Raw genomic sequence first — 26270 nt, forward strand, 5'->3', positions numbered from 1 at the left:
TTTAAGAGAAGAATGTGTTTATTAATAAATCTTAGATTGTGTTATCACAATTTCAGTTAAGGACACCACCATTTCTTTTTAGACTGTTAAAATCATTTTTACTTGACTGACAGTTTTATTTCTTTTTTCCAGTCAAACCAGCTCCAGCATTAAACTTGAAGAATATTATATCACCATCTTCCACAATATAATCTCGTCCCTTTTGTTTGTATTTTCCAGCAGCCTTCAAAAAAGAAAAAGACAGATTAATCAGAACAAAATTGTAATAGTAAAAATATCAGTTAATGTTGAAGCTAACACATTGTAATAATAAAAAAGATTTTATTAGAAGGCCTTAAACAATTCAGTTGTACAAAAAAGTGGAAGTAAATGACATTTATGGAGAAAACAATTATTTTAAGAGAACAGAGTAATCCAGGTGTGGTTAGTAATCTATTGTTCACCTGAAAATACTATAAGTACAAACTGAAATTTAGATGATGAAACATCTGTTGTATTGATTACAAGTACAGAAGACAGAGGCTTAGCTGTGTAGTTAAGAAGTTTGTTTCCAAACCATGTGGTTTCAGGTTCAGTCACACTGCATGACACCCGTAGCAATTATCTTCAATAGGGCTGACCAAAGCCTTGTGAGTGCATTTGATGGGAAGAAACTGAAAGAAGCTGTCATATATGTATATGTATGTATATTTTATATATATCCTATAAGTTTGTTAAAGGATATATTAGAGGTAATTCTGTAAATAACCACACACTACCAGACCCTAAAAAAAAACAATAAATGTAAAAGGGACCAAAATAGAAAAACGGAACCACTACACTAAGAAGGATAGATATCAAACAGAACCCACAAAACAGCAGGCAAGGGTAGAAAGAAAGGGACCAATAAACATTGATAGAAATAGTAAACAGATACAATGAAATACTGTAACAAACTCAATAGATTTATTAAAGGAAATGCTAACATAATAAGTGATGAAATTATTTGGTTTAACCCAATTTTCAATTCACAAATGAAATCCAAAATAGATCAGGAATTATTCTCAGTGTTAGATAGGCACTTCCCAAAACCTTCCAAATATAACAAAATCAGCAACAGGTATAATGTGAAATTAGCATATGCGACTTCTCACAATCTAGAATATTACATACACTAACTAAATAACACAAAACTCAACAGGATAAAACTAGAGGGGGCTTACAGAAAAACCACAGTTAAAAACAAAATAAAGAACAATGGAATGATTGCAAATAGGAATGATAAAAGTTCATCCATAACAAAAATGTTTCCAAAGAGTGTTATACAATTGGCAGTGCAATCCATACCTATGGAACATCGGAACACTGTAGCAGGAGGAAGAACAAATGTGAGCACCAATAATAACTCTACTTAAAGAACTGGAAAAGATACTATAACAGGTAACTGCAGACGGAAAAATGAATGCAAGTTTAACAACTGCATGACAAAGAATGTGGTTTACAAATGTGAAGTGAAGACAGGTACACATAAATACATATACGTTGGTGGTACCAGAGACACCATGAAATATTGTCTGTGTAACCATCTTACGTCATTTTCCAATGTAAGCAAAAGGCTTTCCACATCATTATCTAACCTCATCCGGAGGCTCAAACGGAATGAAGTGGAGCATATGACCAACTGGTCTATAATAAAAAATGCTACCCCATGCAACAGAACACAACAGGTGTGAGGCTTCTGCCTAGAGGAAACCCTGGAGATCATCACATTCAGAGAAATCATAATTAATGGACATTCCAAAGTAATTATATCATCATCATCATCATCGTTTAATGTCCGTTCTCCATGCTAGCATAGGTTGGACGGTTCGACTGGGGATCTGGGAAGCCAGAAGGCTGCACCAGGCTCCAGTCTGATCTGGTAGTGTTTCTACAGATGGATGCCCTTCCTAACGCCCTTCCGAGAGTGTAGTGGGTGCTTTTTACATGCCATCGACACAGGTGCCAGGCGAGGCTGGCAACGGCCACGATCGGATTGGTGCTTTTTACATGCCACCAGCACAGAAGCCAGTCAAGGCGGAGCTGGCATCGACCACGTTCGGATGGTGCTTTTTACGTGCCACCGGCACAGGTTTCACAACTGCAGTTTCCATTGATTTTTGATGTTGGTGTACTTGACGCAATGGATCTCCTCAGGCACAGGGTCAAAACGGTGTTTCTGTACTTGCCACCTGCACAGGAGTCAGTCTAGCGGCCCTGGCAACTGCCGGGTGCCAGTCATAGGATTGGTTCAATTTCAACTTCGCTTGCCTCAACAGGTCTTTGTGTGTCCAAGGAAGGAAAGGCATGCATAAGTGGGCTGGCTACATCCCTGGCAAGGGACACGGGATGGACTCACTTGTCCTGCAGGGGTTTTCTAAGGCATCATTTCTCGAATTCAAAATGAACATTTTGAAACAGAAAAACACTAGCTGTCGTCATTAGCATCTAATGGAACAAAGAGAAGAACATATAAACCAACAAAACAAAATCATTTACCTCTGCTTTATGCTAAATCATTGTATAACTAAAAGAAATTAAAAGGACACTTTAGGAGAACATCATTTGTCAACTCTGACAATGAACTTCAGCAACAGAATCGCTGGACTTCCTGACTCAACTACATCTGGATTCATTGAGGATGCACCTGTTGTGGCTAAGGTCTAACCAATGAACTATACAACCCATCCTAACATCTGCATACACAAACATCAAAACAAGTCTAACATCACCACACACTCATCCCTCTCCTTTATCACTCTTCATCACCTTCTACACCTCCCCACCAATTACACTGAACTGCCCACATACCCCAATCAACCTTTTCACTGGTGAAAATTGATAAACAATCTTCAGTGACACATTCATTACTTCCAAGGTGTCTACAGCTGGATGCCCTTCCTAACACCAACCACTCCGAGAGTGTAGTGGGTTCTTTTTACATGCCACCAGCACAGGAGCCAGCCAAGCAGGCCTGGCATCGATCATGTTCGGATAGTGCTTTTTACATGCTACCAGCATGGGGAGGGGGTGTCAGTCAGGGGGTACTGGCATTGGCCACGCTCAGATGGTGCTTTTTACATGCCACCGACACAGGAGCCAGTCAGTGGGTAGTGGCATCGGCCATGTTCGGATGTTGCTTTTAACGTGCCACCAGCATGGGAGCCAGTCAGGGGGCACTGGCCACAGCTATGATATTGGTCTTCTCAAGCACATCATATTGCCTGACACATCAGGGGTACTCTTAACTGGGCTGGACATGCATGGCTACAATCTCACTTTAGTTTCCATGTCTTCTCAATCACAGCATATCTCCAAAGGTCTGTCTCCTGTCGTTGTCTCTGTGAAGCCCAATGTTTGAAGGTCATGCATCACCACCTAATCCCATGTCTTCCTGGGTCTACCTCTACCACAGGTTCCTTCCACCGTTAGGGAGTGGCACTTCATCATACAGCTGTCCTCATCCATACATAGCACAAGACCATGCCAGCACAGTCGTCTCTCTTGCACACCACATTTGATGCTTCTTATGCCCAACTTTTCTCTCGGGGCACTTACACTCTGTCGTGTATGCACACTGACATTACTCATCCAGTGGATCATACTAGCTTCATTTCTTTCAAGCCTATGCATGTCCTCAGTAGTCATGGCCCATGTCACTGCCATACAATATGACAGTTTGCACACATGCATCAAACAGTCTTCTTTCATCCTGAGTGAGAAGCCCTTAGTTGCTAGTGGAGGTAGAAGCTCCTGAACTTTGCCTAGGCTATTCTTATTCTAGCCGCTACACTCTCAGAGCAACCACACTCACTACAGACTTGGTCACCTAGGTAGTGGAAGCTATCAACTACTTCTAGTTTTTTTCCCTGGAATGTGATGGAATCTGTTTTCTATACATCTTCAGTGTTTATTGCCCATGTGCATCTGCCACGCACAAAAACTATCTTCTCAGTTAACCTTCCTTTGATATTGCTGCACCTTTTATGTGTCCACAGCTTACCTGGGTACATCGTATGAGTTTCTACCCATGCCTTTTCTACAGATCAAGCAGGGACATCTACCTGAAGGGGTTTGTGATTTGTCAGCCTTCCTACTTACTAAGACTTTGGTTTTTGCTAGGTTAACCCTAAGGCCCTTCAATTCTAAACCTTACTTCGACACCCTAAACTTCATCTCTAGTTCTGGCAGTGACTCTCATTGCAAAATGCTTATGCGATAAATTTGCTGATTAAAATGAACATGTATATTAATTTAGTATTAATATTTGATGATGATGATGATGATGATGATGATAATAGTTAAATACTATAATTTTTCTTCTATGCCCATCTAGCTATGCAGTACACAAACTTAGTTTGCACAAGGTCTGAGCCCAGCATTCATTTTTGCACACACCCTCCCCCACCACCAATATTTTAATTCGTATATTGACTTTTTTCACCTGGCAACTCATAAACTCCTCCTGTGCTGTGTGGATGAGAACCTCAGAAATATTTAGACATAATATTTAAACTGTCCTATGTAACCACCCAATTGCTCTCCTCCGAGTTAACCTACTCTTATAGCCTTATATGTTGGGTGTATAACAAGCAAAGCATCCCAGCATTAGCTGGGTGTTTTAATACAATAGTTATGCGTACATTTTCATAAATGTTTGTCTGAGTAGAATTCTACGCATGTGTGAAACATCGGACAAAAGTGACACATTAGAAGCAAATAAAATGTCCGAAAATGAACTCAAAATTGTGCAACCCAACCTAGTAGCCGAGGTTATTTTAGTTGTAGAAAAGAGTTGTTGGGTTAAAAGCCTAGTTTATTTGGTAGATAGATAATAAGCAGCTTTCTTTATTATAATACACATGTGACTAATTCGGAGAAACATTTCTTTCATTATTAACACATCAACACTCTTGTAATGCAACACTTTGTAATTTTGGTTCAAATTGAAAATGTGAAACTATTTTCATTTGGTAATGAAACCTGGTCGTTGTAGAGAATGGTATTTGAAATAACTATAGATGGTTACTGAGATAATGTAGAAAATATGTAAATGAAAATAAAGTTTATTTGACATGTGTAATTGATTTGATTGTTCTGGAAGGCAAGTGAGCCGGCAGAACCGTTAGCATGCTGGGCAAAATGCTTGAGTGGTATTTTGACTGTTCAAATGCCACAAGGATCAACTTTGCCTTTCATCCTTTCGGGGTCGATAAATTAAGTACCAGTGAGACATTGGTGGGTCAATGTAATCGATTGCCCCCCCCCCCCACCACCACCACCACCACCAGAAATTTCAGGCCTTGGGCCTATAGTAGAAAGGATTTGATTGTTCTGGTCTTAACATCAGTTGATAAGAACAGAAGTCATTTGATGACAGCCTTTTGTTTGTAATTGGTTTTCCTGTTGCAGGGTCAATCCAAGGAATATTGAAATAATATCCATCTTGTCCATTCCACAGAATAAGAGTATACTGGAGAGCATCATAAGAGGGATGAGTTTGTGAAACACATTTGAGGTCGTTATCCCAAACACGAATGAGAATATGATCTTCATGGGGATCACCAACCATAAGGATTGGCTATTTCATTAAATGTGAGTTCATTAAAACAGCGTAAAATATTCTTTAATATAGTTTACTATAGACATAACAAATGAAGAAAAACGCACACAGAATTGATAATTACGAAAACAGCAAAACGTACACACACGAAGTTCAAGCGAAATGAAATGTAGTCAATATAGGTGCAAAACATACTTTCTGTAGCATAGTAGTGCTATAAGAAAATGGCAAGTCACCAATTTAGCAAAAGTTAGTGTGCGTCACCAATATAAGAGAGAGCAGAAAGTCAACATTTATTTGGAACATGTACTAAATGTTATAAAATTCATGGTTGAATGAATGTCACAGTGAAGAAAGTGAAAGTCCAAGAAGATTCAAAAGGCATAGTTCAATTTTTCATACAAAATTAATTTATTTTACAATTTTGAAACGAATGCTGAACCAAGTGTATAAAAAAAAAAAGATGCTGTTTTTGAACTGTGTAGCATTATAGGCTGTAGAATAAATACTGAATAACGCAGGGATCACAACTACAATTTCCATTGATTTTTGATGTTGATGTACTTGACTCAATAGGTCTCCTCAAGCACAGGGTCGAAACAGTGTTTCTTTACTTGCCACCTGCACAGGAGTCAGTCCAGCGGCACTGGCAACTGCCGGGTGCCAGTCATAGGATTGGTTCAATTTCGATTCCGAGTTCACTTGCCCCAACAGGTCTTCGCAAGCAGAGTTTAGTGTCCAATGAAGGGAGGTTGGCATGGGTGCCAGTCGTCGGATGAGGTTCGATTTCGAATTCAATTTCGACTTCACTTGCCTCTAAAACCTTATTGTATCTTCACCCCTTCTCCAAATAAAACCTACTGGTGTATCCCACTATTATTTTTTATCTTTTTACTATTTATCCGTCCTATCCCCCCCGCCCCCGTACAAAGGATTAATCCACCAAATACTTTTTAAGTTTAGTCAATTAGTTAACATCCCAAAGAGATACACTCTTACTGCTATCAACACAACTTGGAAGTTGGAGTAGAAACTAGAATAATGAGGGATGGTTTCTGCCTAAGATGAATACTTTTACAGTAATATTATAGCTGGAGGCTAGATTTGAACTACTGTCAGTGGCTTCACACACACACACACACACACACACTCACATAAAACTGGCAGTGTGGTTAGTGTCAGATAGAATACCTTGAGGTAGTCATTTCAGCTCTTTGCTCTCTGTGTTCAAATTCTGTTGAAGTCAACTTTGACATTTATCCTTTCAAGGTTAATAAATGTGAAGTGCTGGGGCTTTTTTTTGTTCTTTGTCTCATGTAATCAGTGACATTAAAAGAAATCAAGAAAGGAGGTGTCCATATTGTGCTCCCCCCACCTCAATTTGTTTCATCACCAATTTGTGAACTTACTAACAAAACAAAAATCAAACAAAAAAAAAAAAACAGACCCTCCAATGCATACACACACACACACAGAGGCTTACCTTAACAGCAACTTCTGATTCATGTTCTCGGAAATCTGTATAAGACATTATTTCAGCCATGATAAAACCTTTCTCAAAGTCAGTATGGATTTTTCCAGCAGCTTGAGGTGCTTTGGTATTTTTCTACAAAACACATTACAATATAAAATAAAATTCCTCAGAGAAGACACAAAATCTTAAGTTGCATTAAGGGCTGGTTTTAGTAAATCTATAGACAAAGTTAGAAAATGGTTTACTCAAAATTTTATTATTCCAATTCTTATTTTGTAAAAGACTGGGTCTTCAGATTCACTAAATCACAGTTCTGACAAGTAAATTTTCCATTGTTCTTTCCAAACTTCAAATTGCAGTTGGCGCTGGAGTAAAAACAGAAATGTCTCTACCACAAATACAAAGCTATCTTGAGAAGCAAGCACCAACTGTCTCAAGCAGTGTAATTTTGCTATAATCGATGTATCTAGGATATATTATTGATGGATTGTAAATTGTCTACAAAGTCCCATAAAACCTACAACTGTGTTTTGTTTGTACTGATTGTAAGGAATTCATAGACCAGCTTTAAAAAATACACCCAACAACTGCACAGTGACCCCACCCTGCTAACAAATCTGAATGTTGCTCTAACTGCAGGTTGACCAATGCTTTGTGGGAAACTGTAAGAAATCCCTGCACATACACATAGTTATCATGGTCATTTGTTGAAGTCCATTTTCCAGTCTATGTAATACATTCAACTGAGATGTAAACAATGACCACAACTGCGTCGACTTACCTGTATAGTCCAGGCTTTGACTTCATCTTTACCACTGGTGAAGAAGTAGATTAGCTGTAATATCTTGTATCCTTGAACAATAATCTTTTCAAGTGCACTGTGGGGGGGAGGGAAAATTAGATAAATTAACACAACAATAATAACAACAACAGCAGCAGATTCAACTAGCACCCCACCCTACCTCACCAGCAGCAGCAGCAGGAGGCACAATGGCCCAGTGGTTAGGGCAGCGGACTCGCGGTTGGAGGATCGCGGTTTCGATTCCAAGACCAGGTGTTGTGTGTGTTTATTGAGCGAAAACAATAATTCACTCATAACTGCACTGAAGTAGCTCAGGTATAAAACATAACCGTTAATACTGCCCACTCTCACAAACTGGTTGGTTCTTACTCTGCGCTGCCATTCCGGCAAGACACATTATCCAAATTGTGAAGAATACTTGCATGTACCACATAACCCTCAGGCTGGCTCTGTTGTCCACCAAACTGTGAATAATCCTCCTGGTCCTTTACCAAAAGGATGTTCACCAGTTTTACATCAGCCTCTTTTCTTCCATTTCTCAACTATGAGGTCTCTTATGTAAGCTGTGCTCGTACGACATACAAATTCTCCCTATTGCAGACACATGGTAAATTTCCCCAAAGACTATCTTTTTCCATTCCACAATCCTTACCACTTTCTTTACACAAATGCTAAAGTATCTACAAATGCCTCAAACCAATAACACCAGTGTCCCAAACTATGTCCCTTTCATTAGCCTCAAACAATTTAGCCCACAGTTAACCCCAATACTCACCAAACCCTTCAATTTCTTTCAAGGATATATCCTGATCTTTAGAAACATGTTCAAGCACCCACCCACCCAGTCGTCGTCCTATAGAGCAATCACTTCCTGACCGAGAACAATAACCTTCTCTGTCACCTTCAGTCATTCTCCATCCTTAATGACAACCCACCTGTACAGCTTTCATAAAGCTGCATCAACTGGAGACCAACCCTTCTGGGTCCCCCACAACTGAACTTCTTTCGTTAACTGTCTCACGTGCAGATCTCCTGTCAAAACTATCCACCTGTATCTTTGATCTGTGACTCGTCTCATGGTTTCCTGTCAGATCACACCACTGCAAAATGTGTGTGTATGTGTGTGTGTGTGTGAGAGAGAGAGAGAGAGAGAAAGTGTGTGTGTGTTTGTGTGTGTGCACGTGTACATGCACGCATGTATTAATGGTGCTCTCTCTAGTCCATACTATTAACTCTGCTAGAGTTTTAGGTTTAGTCTTCCAAACTCTTCCTCCAATACATTAACAATTTTCATCATTACCAACATTGCCCAATCTTCTAGTGAACATATATCCTTAAGATAACAAACATCATGTCACAAACATTAGTCTCAACCTAACCTGACCCCCTAACAATTATCAATTCTTTAGAAATCGCAAACAAACCCCACGTTGTGGGGTTTCACTGGATCCACATTTGGGATGATGCTAATGTGTAAGGCTGCTGTTTGGGATAGAGTTTTAGTTATGAATGTTAGGTGAACACCAGAGATTATCAGAAGCAATTGTAACAACCATGAGAATTTTAATGTAGGTTGTGACTGATTAAAACAGAGGATTGTTTACATGGTTCTGGGTTAGTGTAGATGTGTCCATTTAAAGAACTTTATAATACAATGGATTCAGTGTTTGTTTGGCTGGAGGTGTTTAGCTTGCATGCAGATGACAGCTATGTTCATCATCATCATCATCATCGTTTAACGTCCGCTTTCCATGCTAGCATGGGTTGGACGATTTGACTGTGGGCTGGCAAACCAGATGGCTGCACCAGGTACCAGTCTTGATCTGGCAGAGTTTCTACAGCTGGATGCCCTTCCTAACGCCAACCACTCCGAGAGTGTAGTGGGTGGTTTTTACATGCCACCGGCATGGGGGCCAGTCAGGCAGTACTGGCAACGACCTCGCTCGAATTTTTTTTTTTGTTGTTGTAGAAACTTAAAGAGGAAACAATAGCAGCAGCATCTGTACTGATGTAAATAGGAGAGACATTACTGAAGGTTGACGAATGGCTGTGTGATGATAAAAAGTTTGCTTTCAAACCACATGATTCTGGGTTCAGTCCCACAGCGTGGCACCTTGGGCAAGTGTCTTCTACTATAGCTGACCAAAGCCTTGTGAGTGGATTTGGTAGACAGAAACTGAAAGAAACCCATCATATTTATAGATAGATATATGTGTGTCTTTTGTGTTTGTGTTTGTCCCCCTGCCACTGCTTGACAACTGGTGTTGGTGTGTTTATGTCCCTAACTTAGCAGTTCATCAAAAGGGACCAATGGAATAAATACTGGGCTTAAAAAAAAAGGTACTGGGATCAATTCGTTCGATTAAAAATTCAAGGTGGTGCCCCAGAATGGCCACAGCCTAATGACTGAAACAATTAAAAGATAAAAGATATATCAGACAAGATAGAAGGTGTATCTGTGTGTGTGTGTGAGAGAGAGAGATCCAATATACTGGTATATCGCTAAAGAGTAAAAGTCTAGTGCACGCCCCTACCTGTCTAGTACCAGCAATATACCATGGTATACTCTACCATATTTGATATCAGTAATATACTAGTGTACATTTTAGTCTGTCAGATACCAGTAATACACTAGTGTAAAACCCATCGTGTTAGAAACCCTCAATATTCTGCTGTATACTGCAGCTGCCTATCTTTCATGTAATGGCAAATCTGTAACGAATTCCATTCGGACAAATGTCCAGAAGCTACTGACCTGGTGGTTCCAGCTTCTTTAAGATATTTCTCTTTTTCTTCATCATCCATATCAAGTAATTTCATCTCTAAAGCACAGCTGAATGGTATGAGTAGGGCGCCAGTGTCATGGCTATCAATCCAGGCTTTCAGCTTGGGGAGCCTTTCAATGAAACAAAAAACAATAATTATCAAAAACACACGAGTCCCACCCATCCCAAACAAAACAGCAGCAAACGAAGAATTTCTTACAATTATAAAGACTGGTTATGTTTTACAATTTTCAAAAGGCCTACAACATCCAAACAAAATGGTTAATTTTATGTGAAAAAAAAGAACAAACATTCATTAATAAAAACAACTTTTCCAATACCAGCCTGCCCATGACTGCCTCTTGTTCTATGATAAAAACTTTTAGTTTATAACCTTAATAATATAATAATGAAATTATTGTATACAGTGCTCAGGTGCACCACAACTTGTCCAAAGTGTGTATAAAGCATATGCAGTAATGTACAAATGTCAGGAAAGCGAACAGTGTATGAGTCAGATACATGCTTGCGTGTGTATGGAGGGGAGAAAATCAGGTGTAGTGTTGGCGAATCTCAGAAAGCATGGAAGTTTTGAAGGATGCAGTGCTCCGACAACTAACAACTGATGCCAGCAGTTTGTTCCATGCTTCAGCAACTCTCAGGCGTGAAAAAATGTTTCCGAAAGTCATGGGAGCTGTGCTGTTTTCTGACTTTGTAAACACGTCCATGTGTGTTAGACAGGTGGAGTTTGAAAAGGTGCTCAGAGTTATTGTTTGTAAGATGGTTAATAATTTTATGGGTGTCTGCCAAGTCAGCTGCCAGACGTCGGAGTTTCAATGTGTCCATGCCCATGTTATGTTCCCATTATGGTACATTTTAAAGTGAGACATGAATCGGTGAAGAAATATCGGAGGTAATAAAACACCACGACGAAAGAAAGAGGAAAACAATCCTAAACCTTAATAGTAAATTCTTTGTATTTTATATTTTTAAGTTCTAACTGGTTTAAATGTATCTATCTCTTGCAGAAATTACATTTGTCCATTTTGCATAAAGCTAGTGGATCAAAAATATTCGGATTCAGTTTAATAGCTAACCTCTCCAGATTCTACTTCTAAACACTTGAGTCACTCAGGGGTTAATGTGAGAAAGGGTTCTATAGCCATATCATATTTCTCCCTACTACCTGATTTCATTTGTACTTGACACAAATGTCCCCTACCTAAAATATAATACTGTCAAAACCATTACAATTTAGTTTGCATCAAACTCTACTAGTGACAACATCTTTAATAAACTTGACTTGACTTGAGACAGCATTCACCCGGGGTGAGTTGAGCTGGCTTCATTCATCCTCAATGCTGCATCTCTCACAAACGCCGACCAGGCCTGGCAATTTGAGGCTAATGACTGCGTGATCTCCAACCACTCCTTATTCCAGCAGCAAATGCCATAGATATGGAGGCCTAAGTTGGGTTCCAGATCAGCCTTGACTGTCATCAGCCAGGTTTTTCGTTGTCTACCACATCGCTTTCGCCAACCCTGAAGGGGAGCTGGGGCAATTGCTTCGTAGATGAATTCTCCTGGTCGACGACAGAGGGCATGACCCAGCCAACGCAGATGTCTCGTTAGGATGACTTGTCGGAGGGAGGTGATTCTGCACTGGTGTCGCACCGAATTGTCTCCATCTTTAATAAAGCTACATGGATAAATTTTTAACCAGGATGAAATCTGGATGCAGCCAGACCAACAGGATGTAAATGGACACCACATAACAAGATATAATCCATGCAGCAGAAACATATGTTGGACAGAGGATTAAAGAGAAAATTCTGTATAAAAGACTGTAATAATAAAAAAAAAAACTGTGCAGATGTATAATTCTCCAACTTTATTTTAATGTTGTGAATATACACTTCATAAACTGCTTATAATTCAATGAAGTGAACTCAGGATTTACCCACTGAGTGAAATTCTGTCTGAATGTGTACCTTAAATAATCTCAGAGTGGTTGGCGTTAGGAAGGGCATCCAGCTGTAGAAACTCTACCAAATCAAGATTGGAGCCTGGTGCAGCCATCTGGTTCGCCAGCCCTCAGTCAAAATCGTCCAACCCATGCTAGCATGGAAAGCGGACATTAAACGATGATGAGGATGATGATGACAGTTATTGCATATCATTCAATGTGGTTAGCCATATTTTGGATTATACTAGAGTGCTTAAACAGTACCTGTTTAATTTGTGTTGCTACAAAAACATAATACTGGGCAAGGGGCAATAATTATGTTTCCCTCTATTAGACTGACAAGAACCTTTACGATAAGCCATCTAACAGTAAAAAAAAAAGATCCAGCAATGTGTTGAAGTTAAAATTTGCAAAAACAATCTCATAATCATGATAACATGAAAATTAGAAAATAAATAAACAAACAAATAAACTTACCACTTGTTTTTCTTGCGGGTATAATCCTTTTCAGATAGGTTGACCAGATATATGACTGGTTTAGCTGTCAGCAAAAGATGCTTGTTTAAAACTTCAAGCTGTCGAGAAAACAAACAATTTTTAATTATTATACCATAAGAAACTATTCTATGAATAGCGTACGGTGGTGCCCCAACACACTGGCCCAATCTTTTAAAAATATAAAAAGGGGAAGATTATGACTCACTTCTTTTATATCCCATAAAACCTTCCTTGGCAACTGGTTATTTTCTAAATGCTCAAGAATTTTTACTAGAGTTTCCTGGTAAAAAAATAAAATAAAATAAAATAAATGATAAGCTAAATAGAAAAACGTCATTTTCTTTCCTCTCAAAAGAAATTTTGGTCATACTAAAAGCTAAAATCAATTTTGATACTAAAACACCTCAAGAAACAAACCTACATATTCTGGCTTCTTTTTCTTATCTGATCCTCTCAGCACAGACCGTTCTAAGCTCTCAATTTGCTTCTTCAAATAATCCAAGTCTTTAAAGCGCAGTTCGTCATGAATGATGTCAAGATCACGAACAGGATCAACATCTCCTTCAACATGAACGATACTTTCTTCATCAAAGACTCCTACAAAGACAGAAATATTTCATTAATGAAAAACATTTCATAGTTCGAAAGTCTTTAGTAAAGCAATACATTTTACTTGTTTCAATCATGGAAACTGAAAACAGAGTGCTACAATCACTTCTTACTTCATGGTTAGGTGGTTAGGGCCAACAGGATTTTTATATAACATGAGTTTCTATAGTAGAAAGTCAATGAGAAACAAAGATTCCTCTGGATAAAGTGTTAAGTAACTGCAACTAACGCTTACTATAAAATTTGGAATTTAGCGACAAAGTATCAAAGTTGAGTTGTCTCTTACTTAAAAACAGCAACAGCAGCAACAACAACTACTACTGTTACTGTTGCTGCTCTGATAAAGTCAAAGATCAAAAAAACTCAGTCAGACAGCAAATGTAGAATCTGCAGAAAAGGAGATGAAAGTATAAATCAACATTTCAGTGAGTGCAGTATACTAGCACAAAAGGAGTATAAGTGCAGTCACGACTGTGTAAGCAAAAGAGTGTATTGGGATGTTGGCTGAGAGTGTGGATTCAAAATAACAGAAAAGTGGTATGAACATAGAACCACAGGCTGAGATAGAAAATGAGAATTACAGGATCTTGTGGGAGCCAAGGTGACTGTGGAACATCAAGCATTCCAGTAATAATTGGTGTGCTTGGCACAACACCCAAAATGTCACCTAAAAAACTGAAAGAAATCAGAAGTGAAACTTGCATTGTTGACATGCGGAAAAGTATCATCCTATATTCTGTAAGAATCTTAAGAAAGATTCTTCAGATTTGAGAAGACTGGTTGTCACCAAGCCTCATGATAAAATATCTGCTAACTAAATTAGCATGTACTAGCATAATCATCATCATCATCGTTTAACGTCCGTTTTCCATGCTGGCATGGGTTGGATGGTTTGACTGGGGACTGGCAAGCCAGGAAGCTGCACCAGGCTCCAATCTGATCTGGCAAGGTTTCTATAGCTGGATGCCCTTCTTAATGCCAAGCACTCCAAGAGTGTAGTGGATGCTTTTTACGTGCCACTGGCATGGGAGCCAGTTAGGTGGCATTGGCATCGGACACATTCGGATGGTGTTTTTTTACATGCCACTGGCACAGGGAGCCTGTCAGGCAGCACTGGCATCAACCCATGCATGAATGGTGCTTATTGCGTGTCACCAGTATGGGAGCCAGTCAAGTGGCACTGGCATCACCCACAACTACAATTTTCATTTTGATTTCAATTTGATTGAAATTGTGATTTTTATTTTGGTTTTACTTGACTCAATCGGTCTCCTCAAGCATGACGTGTTACCTGACAATTCAAAGGTACTTTTTAAATGGGCTGGCTATGCAACACTGGTATAGGCTACAGATGTGAGCTCACTTTACTTGCTGGGTTTTCTCAGTCACAGCATATCTCCAGAGGTCTCAGTCTTTTGGCATTGTCTCTGTGAAGCCTAACGTCCAACGGTTGTGCTTCACCACCTCATCCCATGTCCTCCAAATAATAATAATAATCTTTTCTACTCTAGGCACAAGGCCTGAAATTGCAGGGGAGGGGGCTAGTGAATTACATCGACCCCAGTGTGTAACTGGTACCCATTTAATCATCCCCAAAAGGATGAAAGATAAAGTCAACCTCAGTGGAATTTGAACTCAGACCATAAAGATGGATTAAATGCTGCAAAGTATTTCGCCCAGAGTGCTAATGATTCTGCCAGCTCACTGCCTTAATAATAATAGTTTCATCCACTACACTCTTGGAGTGGTTGATGTTGGAAAGGTCATCCAGCTGTAGAAACCATGCCAGAAACTAGAACCTGACTCATGGTTGCCTGTAATGGAGTACATTCTGATCATGTTTTCCAGTCTAAGGATTTGTTATCTCATCAGACTGAGACCCTGAAAAAGATCATGAGTATTGTCCCTTTTTAATCTATTAAAACATGATAATACTCTTTTACTGTTTTACTTGTTTCAGTCATTTGACTGCGGCCATGCTGGAGCACCGCCTTTAGTCGGGCAATTCAACCCCGGGACTTATTCTTTGTAAGCCCAGTACTTATTCTATCGGTCTCTTTTGCCGAACTGCTAAGTGATGGGGACGTAAACACACCAGCATCGGTTGTCAAGCAATGCTAAGGGGACAAACACAGGCACACAAACACACACACATATATATATATATATAAACGACAGGCTTCTTTCAGTTTCTGTCTACCAAATCCACTCACAAGGTATTGGTCGGCCCGGGGCTATAGCAGAAGACACTTGCCCAATATGCCACGCAGTGGGACTGAACCCGGAACCATGTAGTTGGTTAGCAAGCTACTTACCACACAGCCACTCCTGCGCCTAATACAACAATAAAAAACCGAAAAGAAATCTACCCAAGTGATTGAAACTTGTAATACAAATCAACCTCACAGGCATCAAGCTGTCACTTCATTTAACTTTCTCTACTGCTTCTACAATGGCCTCTGTTCCTTGAAGACAACTGGTTATGTATCCCCCACCCACCAACACTCATTTCCCTTCCACTTGTCACCTGTTCTGTGTCATACACATACACAGGGCCCCCATACTACTCCTATTTTTTTCCCCTTTATCCCTCTGGAATTTCCTCCCCATTCTGTCTTTTTTTTTTTTTACAGTCGTCAATCATTAGTTGTATTAACAACGACAGTGATCTGACCTGACTAGGTCACAAATACAGACCCTTCATGCTAACCAAATCTTAAAAAAACAAAGTTGTAGTGTTGGGTTAGAGCAAAATTTAAACATTTAGCATTGAACATTAAAAGCAATACCTACTGACTACATGGAAGATGGCATCACAAGCACTGATATTTGAAAGGAAAGCATTTCCGAGTCCCTTCCCCTCATGTGCTCCTTGGACAAGACCAGCAATATCAACAACATTCAGGAAAGCTGGAACTTTACTACAAAATGAAAAAAAACAATATAAATATGAAATAAAACATTTTTTACCAATTTGTTTGGCTGGAGACACAAAACATCAGGAACAATGGAGTACTGATGACACTGTACATTGCGTTATCACTGATTTAATTGTTAACCATCCAACCCATGCTAGCATGGAAAGCGGATGTTAAACGATGACGATGATGAAGGTATCCAAGGAAATTTCCTTTCACTCCTTTAACCCTTTAGTGTTTAAACCGGCCAAATCCGGCCCAATATATTCTACATTTTTATATTCAAACTGGCGATATCTAGCCTCTCACTCCTAACCTACAATGCTATTCTGAAAATAAACAATCACATCATTGAAACCTCAAAGCTATAAGATAATGCATGATTAATTCAAAACAATTTGAGTGAAAAAGTATTACATTTAACAGAGTAATCTGAACACTAAAGGGTTAAATTGTCACCTCTCTCTTTCTCTCTGTATGTGTACACACACACACCATTCATTATTGGTTTTGGACAGAACTGGTAATGATGACACATACCTGAAGTTGTTTGGTAAAAACTAAAACATGTCTACAGTCATTAACCCTATCAATTTAAATTTCTGAGTTGTCTCCTCTATCCTTCTTAATCAGAATTAATCATTATGCAAATCAGTTTTTTTGTCTCATTATGGTGTAAATTAAATTAAAATGTTGGTGTTCATTGCATTAATTAGTTAGCACTGATTAAATATGAATTAATAGCACAGTATCTTAACATCACAACTGCTGTACTACTGGGACTTTATATTTACAGAGAGAAAGAGAGAGAAAGCTGAATGGCTAAGTAGTAATGGACTATCAACTGCTATGTGAAAGAGTCAGCAATGATGTTTCAGTGTATTCCATGACTCCTCAGACTTAAATGTTTCCTGGACAATGGCCACCTCCTTGATCCAGCTGGCTTACAGGTCGAATCCTTTGTTACTATGGATATATGTTCTACTAAACAGTCTCTTGTCAGACCTAATATCCCAGACGGTATTTTTAAAATGGTCTTGATGTAGAAGATACTGGCTTAGTGGAGGAGACATAACCATGATGGAGATGACATGAACTTGATAGAAGGGGCATAATCCTGAAGGAAGGAACATGACCTTGGTAGAGAGGTGCATGACCTTGGTGAAGAAAGTATTACCCTGGAGAGTGTATATCTCTGGACATACTCTAGTTAACAGTAACACAAAGAGCAGTGAATCAGTGGTTATAGTATAGAGCCGAATGAATCTTTACACACAATCAATAAGATTTAGGGGTGGCCTAAGAAAGGTGATGCTTATATACAAATAACTACACATTTTTTTTACTTTGGTTGTCAGTCCTTAAAACAATAACCATTCTTGTTTTATTTTTTGCAGAATAATTGACTTTGAAATATTTGGAATCCCCAGTTTCCAATTTGTGGAAGAGACATGGAGTTCTCCTTGGAATCTGTGCTGGAAGGACAAAGAAGGAGATTTCACATTTCCTCAATGTCAGCAGAAGGATGGTGGAAAAGGTCAGAAAGGGGATGGAAGATTCAGGATACAACAGTAGAGAGGAAAACCTATAATCAACTGATCTGATGCTATCAGAACACTGCAACTTGTTGCTGGAATCCAGGAGATCATTAACAATGATCCTAGCAAGTCAGGGTGTGACACTGCACAGGAGAAAGGTGTGGGTGAAAAGCTCATCAGGCAGGTGGTGCATGAAGACATTCCCTACTTTCCATGCATAAGATCTGGTCATCAAATCTAAGTAGAGACTTCAAACTTGAAATCTTCAAAGCCACAGTCGAACCAATTCTACTATATGGCTCAGAAACCTGGACGTTATCAAAGAAGCTTGAGAGGCGGTTGGATGGAACCTACACTCGCCTCCTTATGAGAGCTCAAAATCTCTCGTGGAAGCGTCATCCAACCAAAATGCAAATATATGGGAAACTACCACCTGTGTCATCTCTTGTGAAAGGTAGGAGAGTCCAGTTTGCTGGACGTTGTTGTAGAGCTGAAAACGAGGCAATTTCTACTCTTCTCCTCTGGAAGCCATCTACTCGCAATACCAGAGGGCGCACACTCTCCTACCCTGATGTAATCTCCAGGGATACAGGCATCCAGCAACAGGACCTCCGTAATGCCATGATGGACCGTGAAGTCTGGTGCAGCATGGTAAATTCCAATGTGTCGACCACGGTCAAACAATGATGATGATGATGACTTTCCAGACATGATGAAGAGGAGACAATTTCTGTCCAAGACAATGTGAGGAAAGTGACTCAGGCACACCAAGAAGCTGATCAACAAGGTGAAATACCTGATGGAGCCAGATATGCTGTGGTTCTTCTCTGAATTTCTGCCAAGACCAGAAGATCAACTCCCAGAAGAGCAGGTGGCTGGCTGTCTCACACAAGGACGTGCAGAGTCATGCACATGAATGTCCATCTTCCATGCATGCATTGGTAGGACGGTTGTCAGGAACCGGCCAGGTAGAAAAACTATTCTAGGCTATTGTGTCTGTTTCGGTAGGGATTTTACAGCTGGATGCCCTTCCTAACACCAACCACTCCACCGAGTGGACTCAGTGCTTTTTCGTGTGGCACTAGCACAGGCAAGGTTAGTTTTGGCATGATTTTTACAGCTGGATGCCCTTCCAGACACCAACCACATTGCAGTGTGGACTGGATGCTTTTAACGTAGCACCAGCACTCATCATCATCATTGTTTGACCGTGGTCGAGACAATGGAATTTACCATGCTACGCCAGACTTCACGGTCCATCATGGCATTACGAAGGTCCTGTTGCTGGATGCCTGTATCCCTGGAGATTACATCAGGGTAGGAGAGTGTGCGCCCTCTGGTATTGCGAGTAGATGGCTTCCAGAGGGTAAGCAAGTAACTTGCAAGACAAGGAATTGTGAGATGGGCAGGGGGCATTTGAAGAGAGGAACTTGTTTCAGAGGATGAAAGTTTAGAGTGTAACCGAGAGACAGAAGTAGGTGTCTTGCCACAACAGAGGGGACATTAGAGGAGGAGGTATTCCAGTATCAGATGATGAAAGGTTAGAGTGTAACAGAGAAATAGAGAGGCAGAAATAGGTATCTTGCTATAGAGGCGGTACATGGTTACTAAGGGAGAGAGAGAGAGACAGAGAGAGAGAGAGAGAGGAGGGCCAGAAAGAAGTGTGCTGATGGAAAGGAGATACTTGGTTACCTAGTCAGAGGAAAAACAAGAGGAGAGAGTAGGAAACAGCAAAAGAGCAAGAGAGAGCAGAAGAGAGAGGGTGTAGTGCCGAAGTATACTCACAAGGAACAAGGATCCGAGCATAGAACCTGGGTACAAAAATAGGGTGTGTGTGGTGGGTAGAGGAAGCAGCAATACAGTGAGCAGAGCAGTGAGAGCAAGAATGGGGATTGGAAAACAATCATAGTTTATGAAGCAGGGATGTGAGGAAGAGAAAGATGCAGTTTAGAAGAGGAGATGTAATTTGGTTTCTTAGGATAGAGTGGGAAGAAAAGTGTGTTGTTACATGTGGTTGGGACACAACTCTTCTAGCACCCACTTTCATGGACAGGTCTTCTCTACAACCTTATATTGCCAAACATCTCATTCCATTGTCATTTCCTCCGTAAGCGCCAACATCCTAAGATTGGTCCTCACCACTTCATCCCGTGTTTTCCTGGGTTTACCTCTTCCAAAGGTATCATCCACTTTCAGTGACAGGCATTTCTGTATACAGCTGTCTTCCCTCATATCCAAACCAACACATTCTCCTCTCCTGCATACCACATTTAATCCCTCTTATGCCTAACTTTTCTCTCAACACAGTTGTGCTTTGCCAGTCATGCACACTGATGTTGCAAATCCAACAGAGCATACTACCTTCATTTCTCTCCAGTCTACACATGTCCTCTGCAGTCAGAGCCCATGTCTCACTACCATGTAGCGTGTAGGAAAAGACCTTTGTTGCCAATAATGGTTGTAGTTCCCTGAACTTTTACCAACCTATTCTTACTCTAGCTCAATATTTTCAGTAAAAAGCACTCAGTCCACTTTGTGGAGTGGCTGGTGTTAGGAAGGGCATCCAGCCATAATAACCCTGCCAAGACAGACTCTGTAGCCTGGGGTAGTCTTATACCTGGTTGGCTCCTGTCAAACCATCCAACCCATTCCTACAAGGAAGGCGGACAATAAACAATGATGATGATAATGATGATCAAGGTGGCGAGCTGGCAGAATCATTAGCACGCCGGGCGAAATGCGTAACCGTATTTCGTCTGCCGTTACGTTCTGAGTTCAAATTCCGCCAAGGTCAACTTTGCCTTTCATTCTTTCGGGGGTCGATAAATTAAGTACCAGTTACGCACTGGGGTCGATGTAATCGACTTAATCCATGTGTCTGTCCTTGTTTGTCCCCTCTATGTTTAGCCCCTTGTGGGTAATAAAGAAACAGATAATGATGATCAACCATCTCCTTTGCTGATCAAATCTCTCAGGTAACAAAAGCTATCAACTACTTCCCTTCAAAGGAATCCATTTCCAGTTTGTTCATAGAAGATACAGCTCCACTGCATCTATCTCACATGAAGATTATGTCCTTTTTTGCTTTCTCTCTGTACACACATACACAAAATGCTTCTTTATCAAATCCGACAAGACTTGGTTAGTTGGCAGCCATAATAGAAGACATTTGACAAAAATGTCACACAGTAGGATTGAACCCAATATATCCTTTTTAAGTTTGTGGCCTCCCCTCCACCATCTTTGATGCCTTCCTGTTTCTTTATAATTCATTTTCTTTTCTTCCCATTATTTATCTTCTCTCCAACGACTTCCTCTTCTATTTCTTGTATCATTTTGTCAGTGTATTAAGGAGGTATCTGTTGCTTTAAGGCGATGAGCTGGCAGAAACGTTAGCAGGCCGGGCGAAATGCTTAGCGGTATTTCGTCTGTCGCTACATTCTGAGTTCAAATTCCGCCGAGGTCGACTTTGCCTTTCATCCTTTCGGGGGTCGATTAAATAAGTACCAGTTATGCACTGGGGTCGATATAATCAACTTAATCCGTTTGTCTGTCCTTGTTTGTCCTCTCTGTGTTTAGCCCCTTGTGGGTAGTAAAGAAATAGGTATCTGTTGCTTTATACCAACAACCTTTCTTTACTGCCAGTCATCACTCCCTCTTCCACTAGCCACTTGCTATTGATATCCCTCACATACCTTTACCATTGACCACCTCCACTGCTATCCATCACTCACTGACTGCCCCTTGTAGAAATTAGGCCAAAATTGGAACACATGAATGAGACATTGTCTTCCAGTCAGTCTAATAGTAACTCTGTACAAGAACTGACATGGAGTGTGATAAACTGTTCAACTAATGCCAGCATGGGAATGGATATAAAACAATGATGACTGTTGTGATTTTAGTTTTGATTACATGATTTTGATTTTCTTGATTGCTGTTACATGCCTGCAGTGCGACTGTGCAGAGTTCTGTTCTGTTTGCAAACAACATGTTCAGCATTGATTTTATGCAACTCGCTGCATAAAAATGTTATTGCGTTGAAGTTTGGTTTTGCTTACAATTTAGCAATCTTTGTTTGTATTGTATATTGCTGTATTTTTAGTCGATTAGAACCTTTTAAACTTTGATATTCGAGTTTGGGTTTATAACAATTTAATCGACTAAATATAACGAGAGAGAGAGAGAGAGAGAAAATGGACAGCAAATTTATAAAACCAAATTTGTTCACCGCTAATCCAAATTTGAGTCAAGCTTCAAAAGAATGGAAATATTGGTTCAGAACTTTAAAAAATTTTTTAGAATCATTTCCTGCTGAACTGCCTATCACTGATGAAAGTAAACTTAGGTGTTTAATAGCGCTAGTAGATAAAGACATTTACGAACTTATAAGTGAATGTGAGAATTACTCAGAAGCAATTCAAACTCTGGAGAAACTGTACGTAAAACCTTTTAAACTTTGATATTCGAATTTGGGTTTATAACAATGATGATATAAAACAAAAGTTTTAGGAAGAATTTGATAGACTCTTGACTGCTCTCTCAAAGTCAGAGAAAATTATCCATGTTGCTGACTTCAACTATAGTTGGAGTTGGCCAAATATCATGGAAGTCACTGATAGACATGGCACTGAAAGCTGCAACAGAAATAAGATGGACTTATCTTAAAGGATCCCACCTCATCACTGTCGAAAATAATGTACCACCTGCCCGTCTGCAACAAGATGTAGTGCATACACACCCACTCTCAAAAGTGGTATCTGCTGGGATGAGAAATTGGTGGGATTTAAGGAGGTCAAGGGTGTGAAGCAAACTGCAGGGTAAATCATTAATGGATCATGTTGAAAATGAACATGCACATCCAATCCAAAAAGACCCCAGGCACAGAAGATACTCGAGAGACTTAACAGGACTAATGACAATCTCAGCTAATTTCTTCACAGGCTTAAATAACAGAAGAATTCAGACTCCACTGAAACAAGGCAGCATTGAAAAACAATCATCTCCTTCAAGGACATTGTCAACCTAACTGCTCAGAACATGTTGGAACAACCAGGACCAGTTCACTGAAAATGATGAAAAGATCAAGGTCTATAGGCAGAGTAGAATCAACATCTTTGGTACCAAAGTAGTCAATAAGAAAGCAGCAGAATTCCCCAAGATCTGCCATACAGTGGATTGAGGATTTTAAGAATCCTAGCTCAGCAGTAAGGCAGACAACCAAGGTCTGAAGTAATTCTATGATGAACTGAAGTTTACCCATTTGCCCAAGGGCCATGACCCACTCCTCAGTGCTGGCATCCAAACATTGGTCACAGAGAAATGGTAGATACTGAAGCAATGGCTAGAACACTGGTAATGTGCCCAACCATCAGGAAGGTTACTGACTGTCTGTCACAGGTAGAGACGAACCATGAGCTTCACTTCCCACCCTTACTTGCAGAAGTCATAAAAGTAATCTCATAGATGTTCTGTAGCTAGGTTCCTGCAGAGATGTGTAAAGCAGATGAGATGGTCACTCTTGTACAGCTACCAATAATATCTATGTCTATAAAAGAAAAGGGAACTGCTAGATATGTGACAACCACAGAGCAATCTCCCCACTGTCTCTTGCTAGCAAAAATCCGGCTCAGCCAACCCTTAGGAAACAAGCATAAGAACTGTCCCTGGTTTTATGCTTTTTTCTCAAACTCTATTTTGATTTTTCCAAATATTGTCATTAGTTTGTTTCATTAATGAGAGGTTTTATAAAATCTCTCAGATTAATTGAATCCCCATTTCATGGTCATGTGATCATATGTATGGATTATTCTGTACGAGACAGAACACCTGTATACTTCATAGCCAAGAAATATTCCACCTTTTGTATAATTAATTAGCACAGCTAATTAGCTCTCACAGGCAACTTGCAATGTCTCTATATTGTGATGTTAAAACAAAATATCGGTGTTAAAGGAAGGTCTGGGAGTAATTAAAACATATGAATCAAAAGACCAAGTCTTTGGTGTCATTCATATGTTAATGATAAGTGGCAAATAATTAAAAATAGGGAATAAACGAAAGAGTAATCTTTATGGGATGCTTACCTGGCAGGTTTGTAGAACTCACAAAGGTAATCAAATCTCTCATCTGGCACTGCAACACGACCTATACAAAAGAGAACATTGCTGAAGAAATGATGGAAGCAACTAAATCAAACAGTATATTCTAGCTAATTAACCAATTCAGTTAGTTTGAGAGTTAGATTTAGGGGCACTATAATACCATTATGTGCGCAAATGAAAGAGCATTCAATACACTGTGTAGAGTTTACAGACAAACAATTGAATGCCAATAATCTGTTTCATGTGTTGAAAAGTGTGTCTCTTCAATCGGACGTTCAGCCTGAGAGAATACTTTAGCCTCATTGGACTTGAAAGGCAGGTCCTTATTGGTTGTTGGTGATATTGGTAAACATTGGTTGAGATGGGGTCATGTCACTGAAATTGTTGCAGGCTACTGATGCAAGCCACTACTGAAGGCTATGACAATGCAAAGGAAGCAACTGGGCCAAGATACCCATTCATTACCAAAGACTTTCACTTGTTTCCTCTGTTGTTGCAGTTACTGGCTAACACTATTTTCTGACAAAGTGCTTGTCAGTGACTATAACTGAAAATCAATTTGGATTTTCTGATGACGGACATTGCAGAATATGCAGTTTCTCAGACAGATATACTCTGCAGCTACAAAAATCAAATTACTGTATGAAGAAGCTGTTGGCACGACGGGATCCAAACATATCAATAATCAATAAGGACCTATCTTGTTTTCAAGTCACATGCTGTTAAAACTTCATTCAGAGTGAATACCTGAATTATTAAGACACATTTTATATTGTTTAAGCCAACAACTGTTTATTTATAGACAATTTAAGGCAGATTATTCCAATTCACTTATCCCACTTTAACAGTGAATCCCACTAAAAAAATATTATTAAAAATACTAAAAAAAGAAATGGCTACTTACTTTCATTTGGGTCTATAGTACAAAATGGAAAATTTTCTGCTGAGGCTTGGCTTTTAGTGAGAACGTTGAAAAATGATGACTTCCTAAATGAAAGAAGATGAAAATGAATTTGAAAATGTTTAATACTACTTGACCATTAGGGGTCACATGTAGCCATTTGGAGCAACTGTCTTTCAACACAAATGTTCAAAATGAAATAAACAAAAGACTAAACTAAGTGAACAGCAGAAAAACTTTACTCTTTACTCTTTTACTCTTTTACTTGTTTCTGTCATTTGACTGCGGCCATGCTGGAGCACCGCCTTTTTAGTCGAGCAAATCGACCCCGGGACTTATTCTTTGTAAGCCCAGTACTTATTCTATTGGTCTCTTTTGCTGAACCGCTAAGTGACAGGGACGTAAACACACCAGCACCGGTTGTCAAGCAATGCTAGGGGGACAAACACAGACACACAAACACACACACACATATATATATATACATATATACGACAGGCTTCTTTCAGTTTCCGTCTACCAAATCCACTCACAAGGCATTGGTTGGCCCGGGGCTATAGCAGAAGACACTTGCCCAAGATGCCACGCATTGGGACTGAACTCGGAACCATGTGGTTGGTAAGCAAGCTACTTACCACACAGCCACTCCTGCGCCTATTTGAAAAAATGTTTCTTCTTATTTCAAAACAGTGACAAATTAATTAGTGTTCTCTAATTGTGGAAGGAACCTGTGGAAGAGGTAGACCCAGAAAGACAGGGGACAAGGAGATGAAATGTGATCTTCGGACGTTGAGTCTCAGAGAGGCAATGACAAGTGACTGAGACTTCTGGCAAATCGCTTGGGAAGATGTGTCAAGCTCAGTGAAATTGTGGTCGTGGCCTAATGATGGAGATGTGTGAATGGCATCCAAGTCCATGACATGTAAACGCATCCAGTACACACTCTATGGTGTGGCTGGTGTTAGGAAGGGCATCCAGCTGTAGAAACCAAACCAAAACAGACTGGAGCCTGGTGCAGCTCCCTGACTTACAACCTTCAGTCAAACCATCTAACCCCTGCTAGCATGGAAAACAGACATCAAATGACAATGATGATGTTATTCTTCTTTACTTC

At 39.8% G+C, this 26270-nt stretch overlaps 1 protein-coding gene across 2 annotated transcripts in view; it reads right to left on the reverse strand.

Moving 5' to 3' along the window:
• LOC115209271 (obg-like ATPase 1) overlaps nt 1–26270 on the reverse strand; it is a 37592-nt gene continuing 11322 nt past the window's right edge. For both annotated transcript variants that reach the window (XM_029777577.2, XM_029777575.2), the window contains exons 3-12: nt 25160–25242; nt 24238–24298; nt 16489–16616; nt 13508–13683; nt 13292–13366; nt 13066–13163; nt 10613–10753; nt 7837–7933; nt 7065–7187; nt 1–223 (exon numbers count right to left, since the gene is read on the reverse strand). In XM_029777577.2, the coding sequence (XP_029633437.1) occupies nt 116–223; nt 7065–7187; nt 7837–7933; nt 10613–10753; nt 13066–13163; nt 13292–13366; nt 13508–13683; nt 16489–16616; nt 24238–24298; nt 25160–25242 (1090 nt within the window). In that variant the 3' untranslated portion in view covers nt 1–115. The remainder of the gene's footprint in view (nt 224–7064; nt 7188–7836; nt 7934–10612; nt 10754–13065; nt 13164–13291; nt 13367–13507; nt 13684–16488; nt 16617–24237; nt 24299–25159; nt 25243–26270) is intronic.

Source organism: Octopus sinensis, linkage group LG3 (assembly GCF_006345805.1).
Source record: "Octopus sinensis linkage group LG3, ASM634580v1, whole genome shotgun sequence".
NCBI lineage: Eukaryota > Metazoa > Mollusca > Cephalopoda > Octopoda > Octopodidae > Octopus > Octopus sinensis.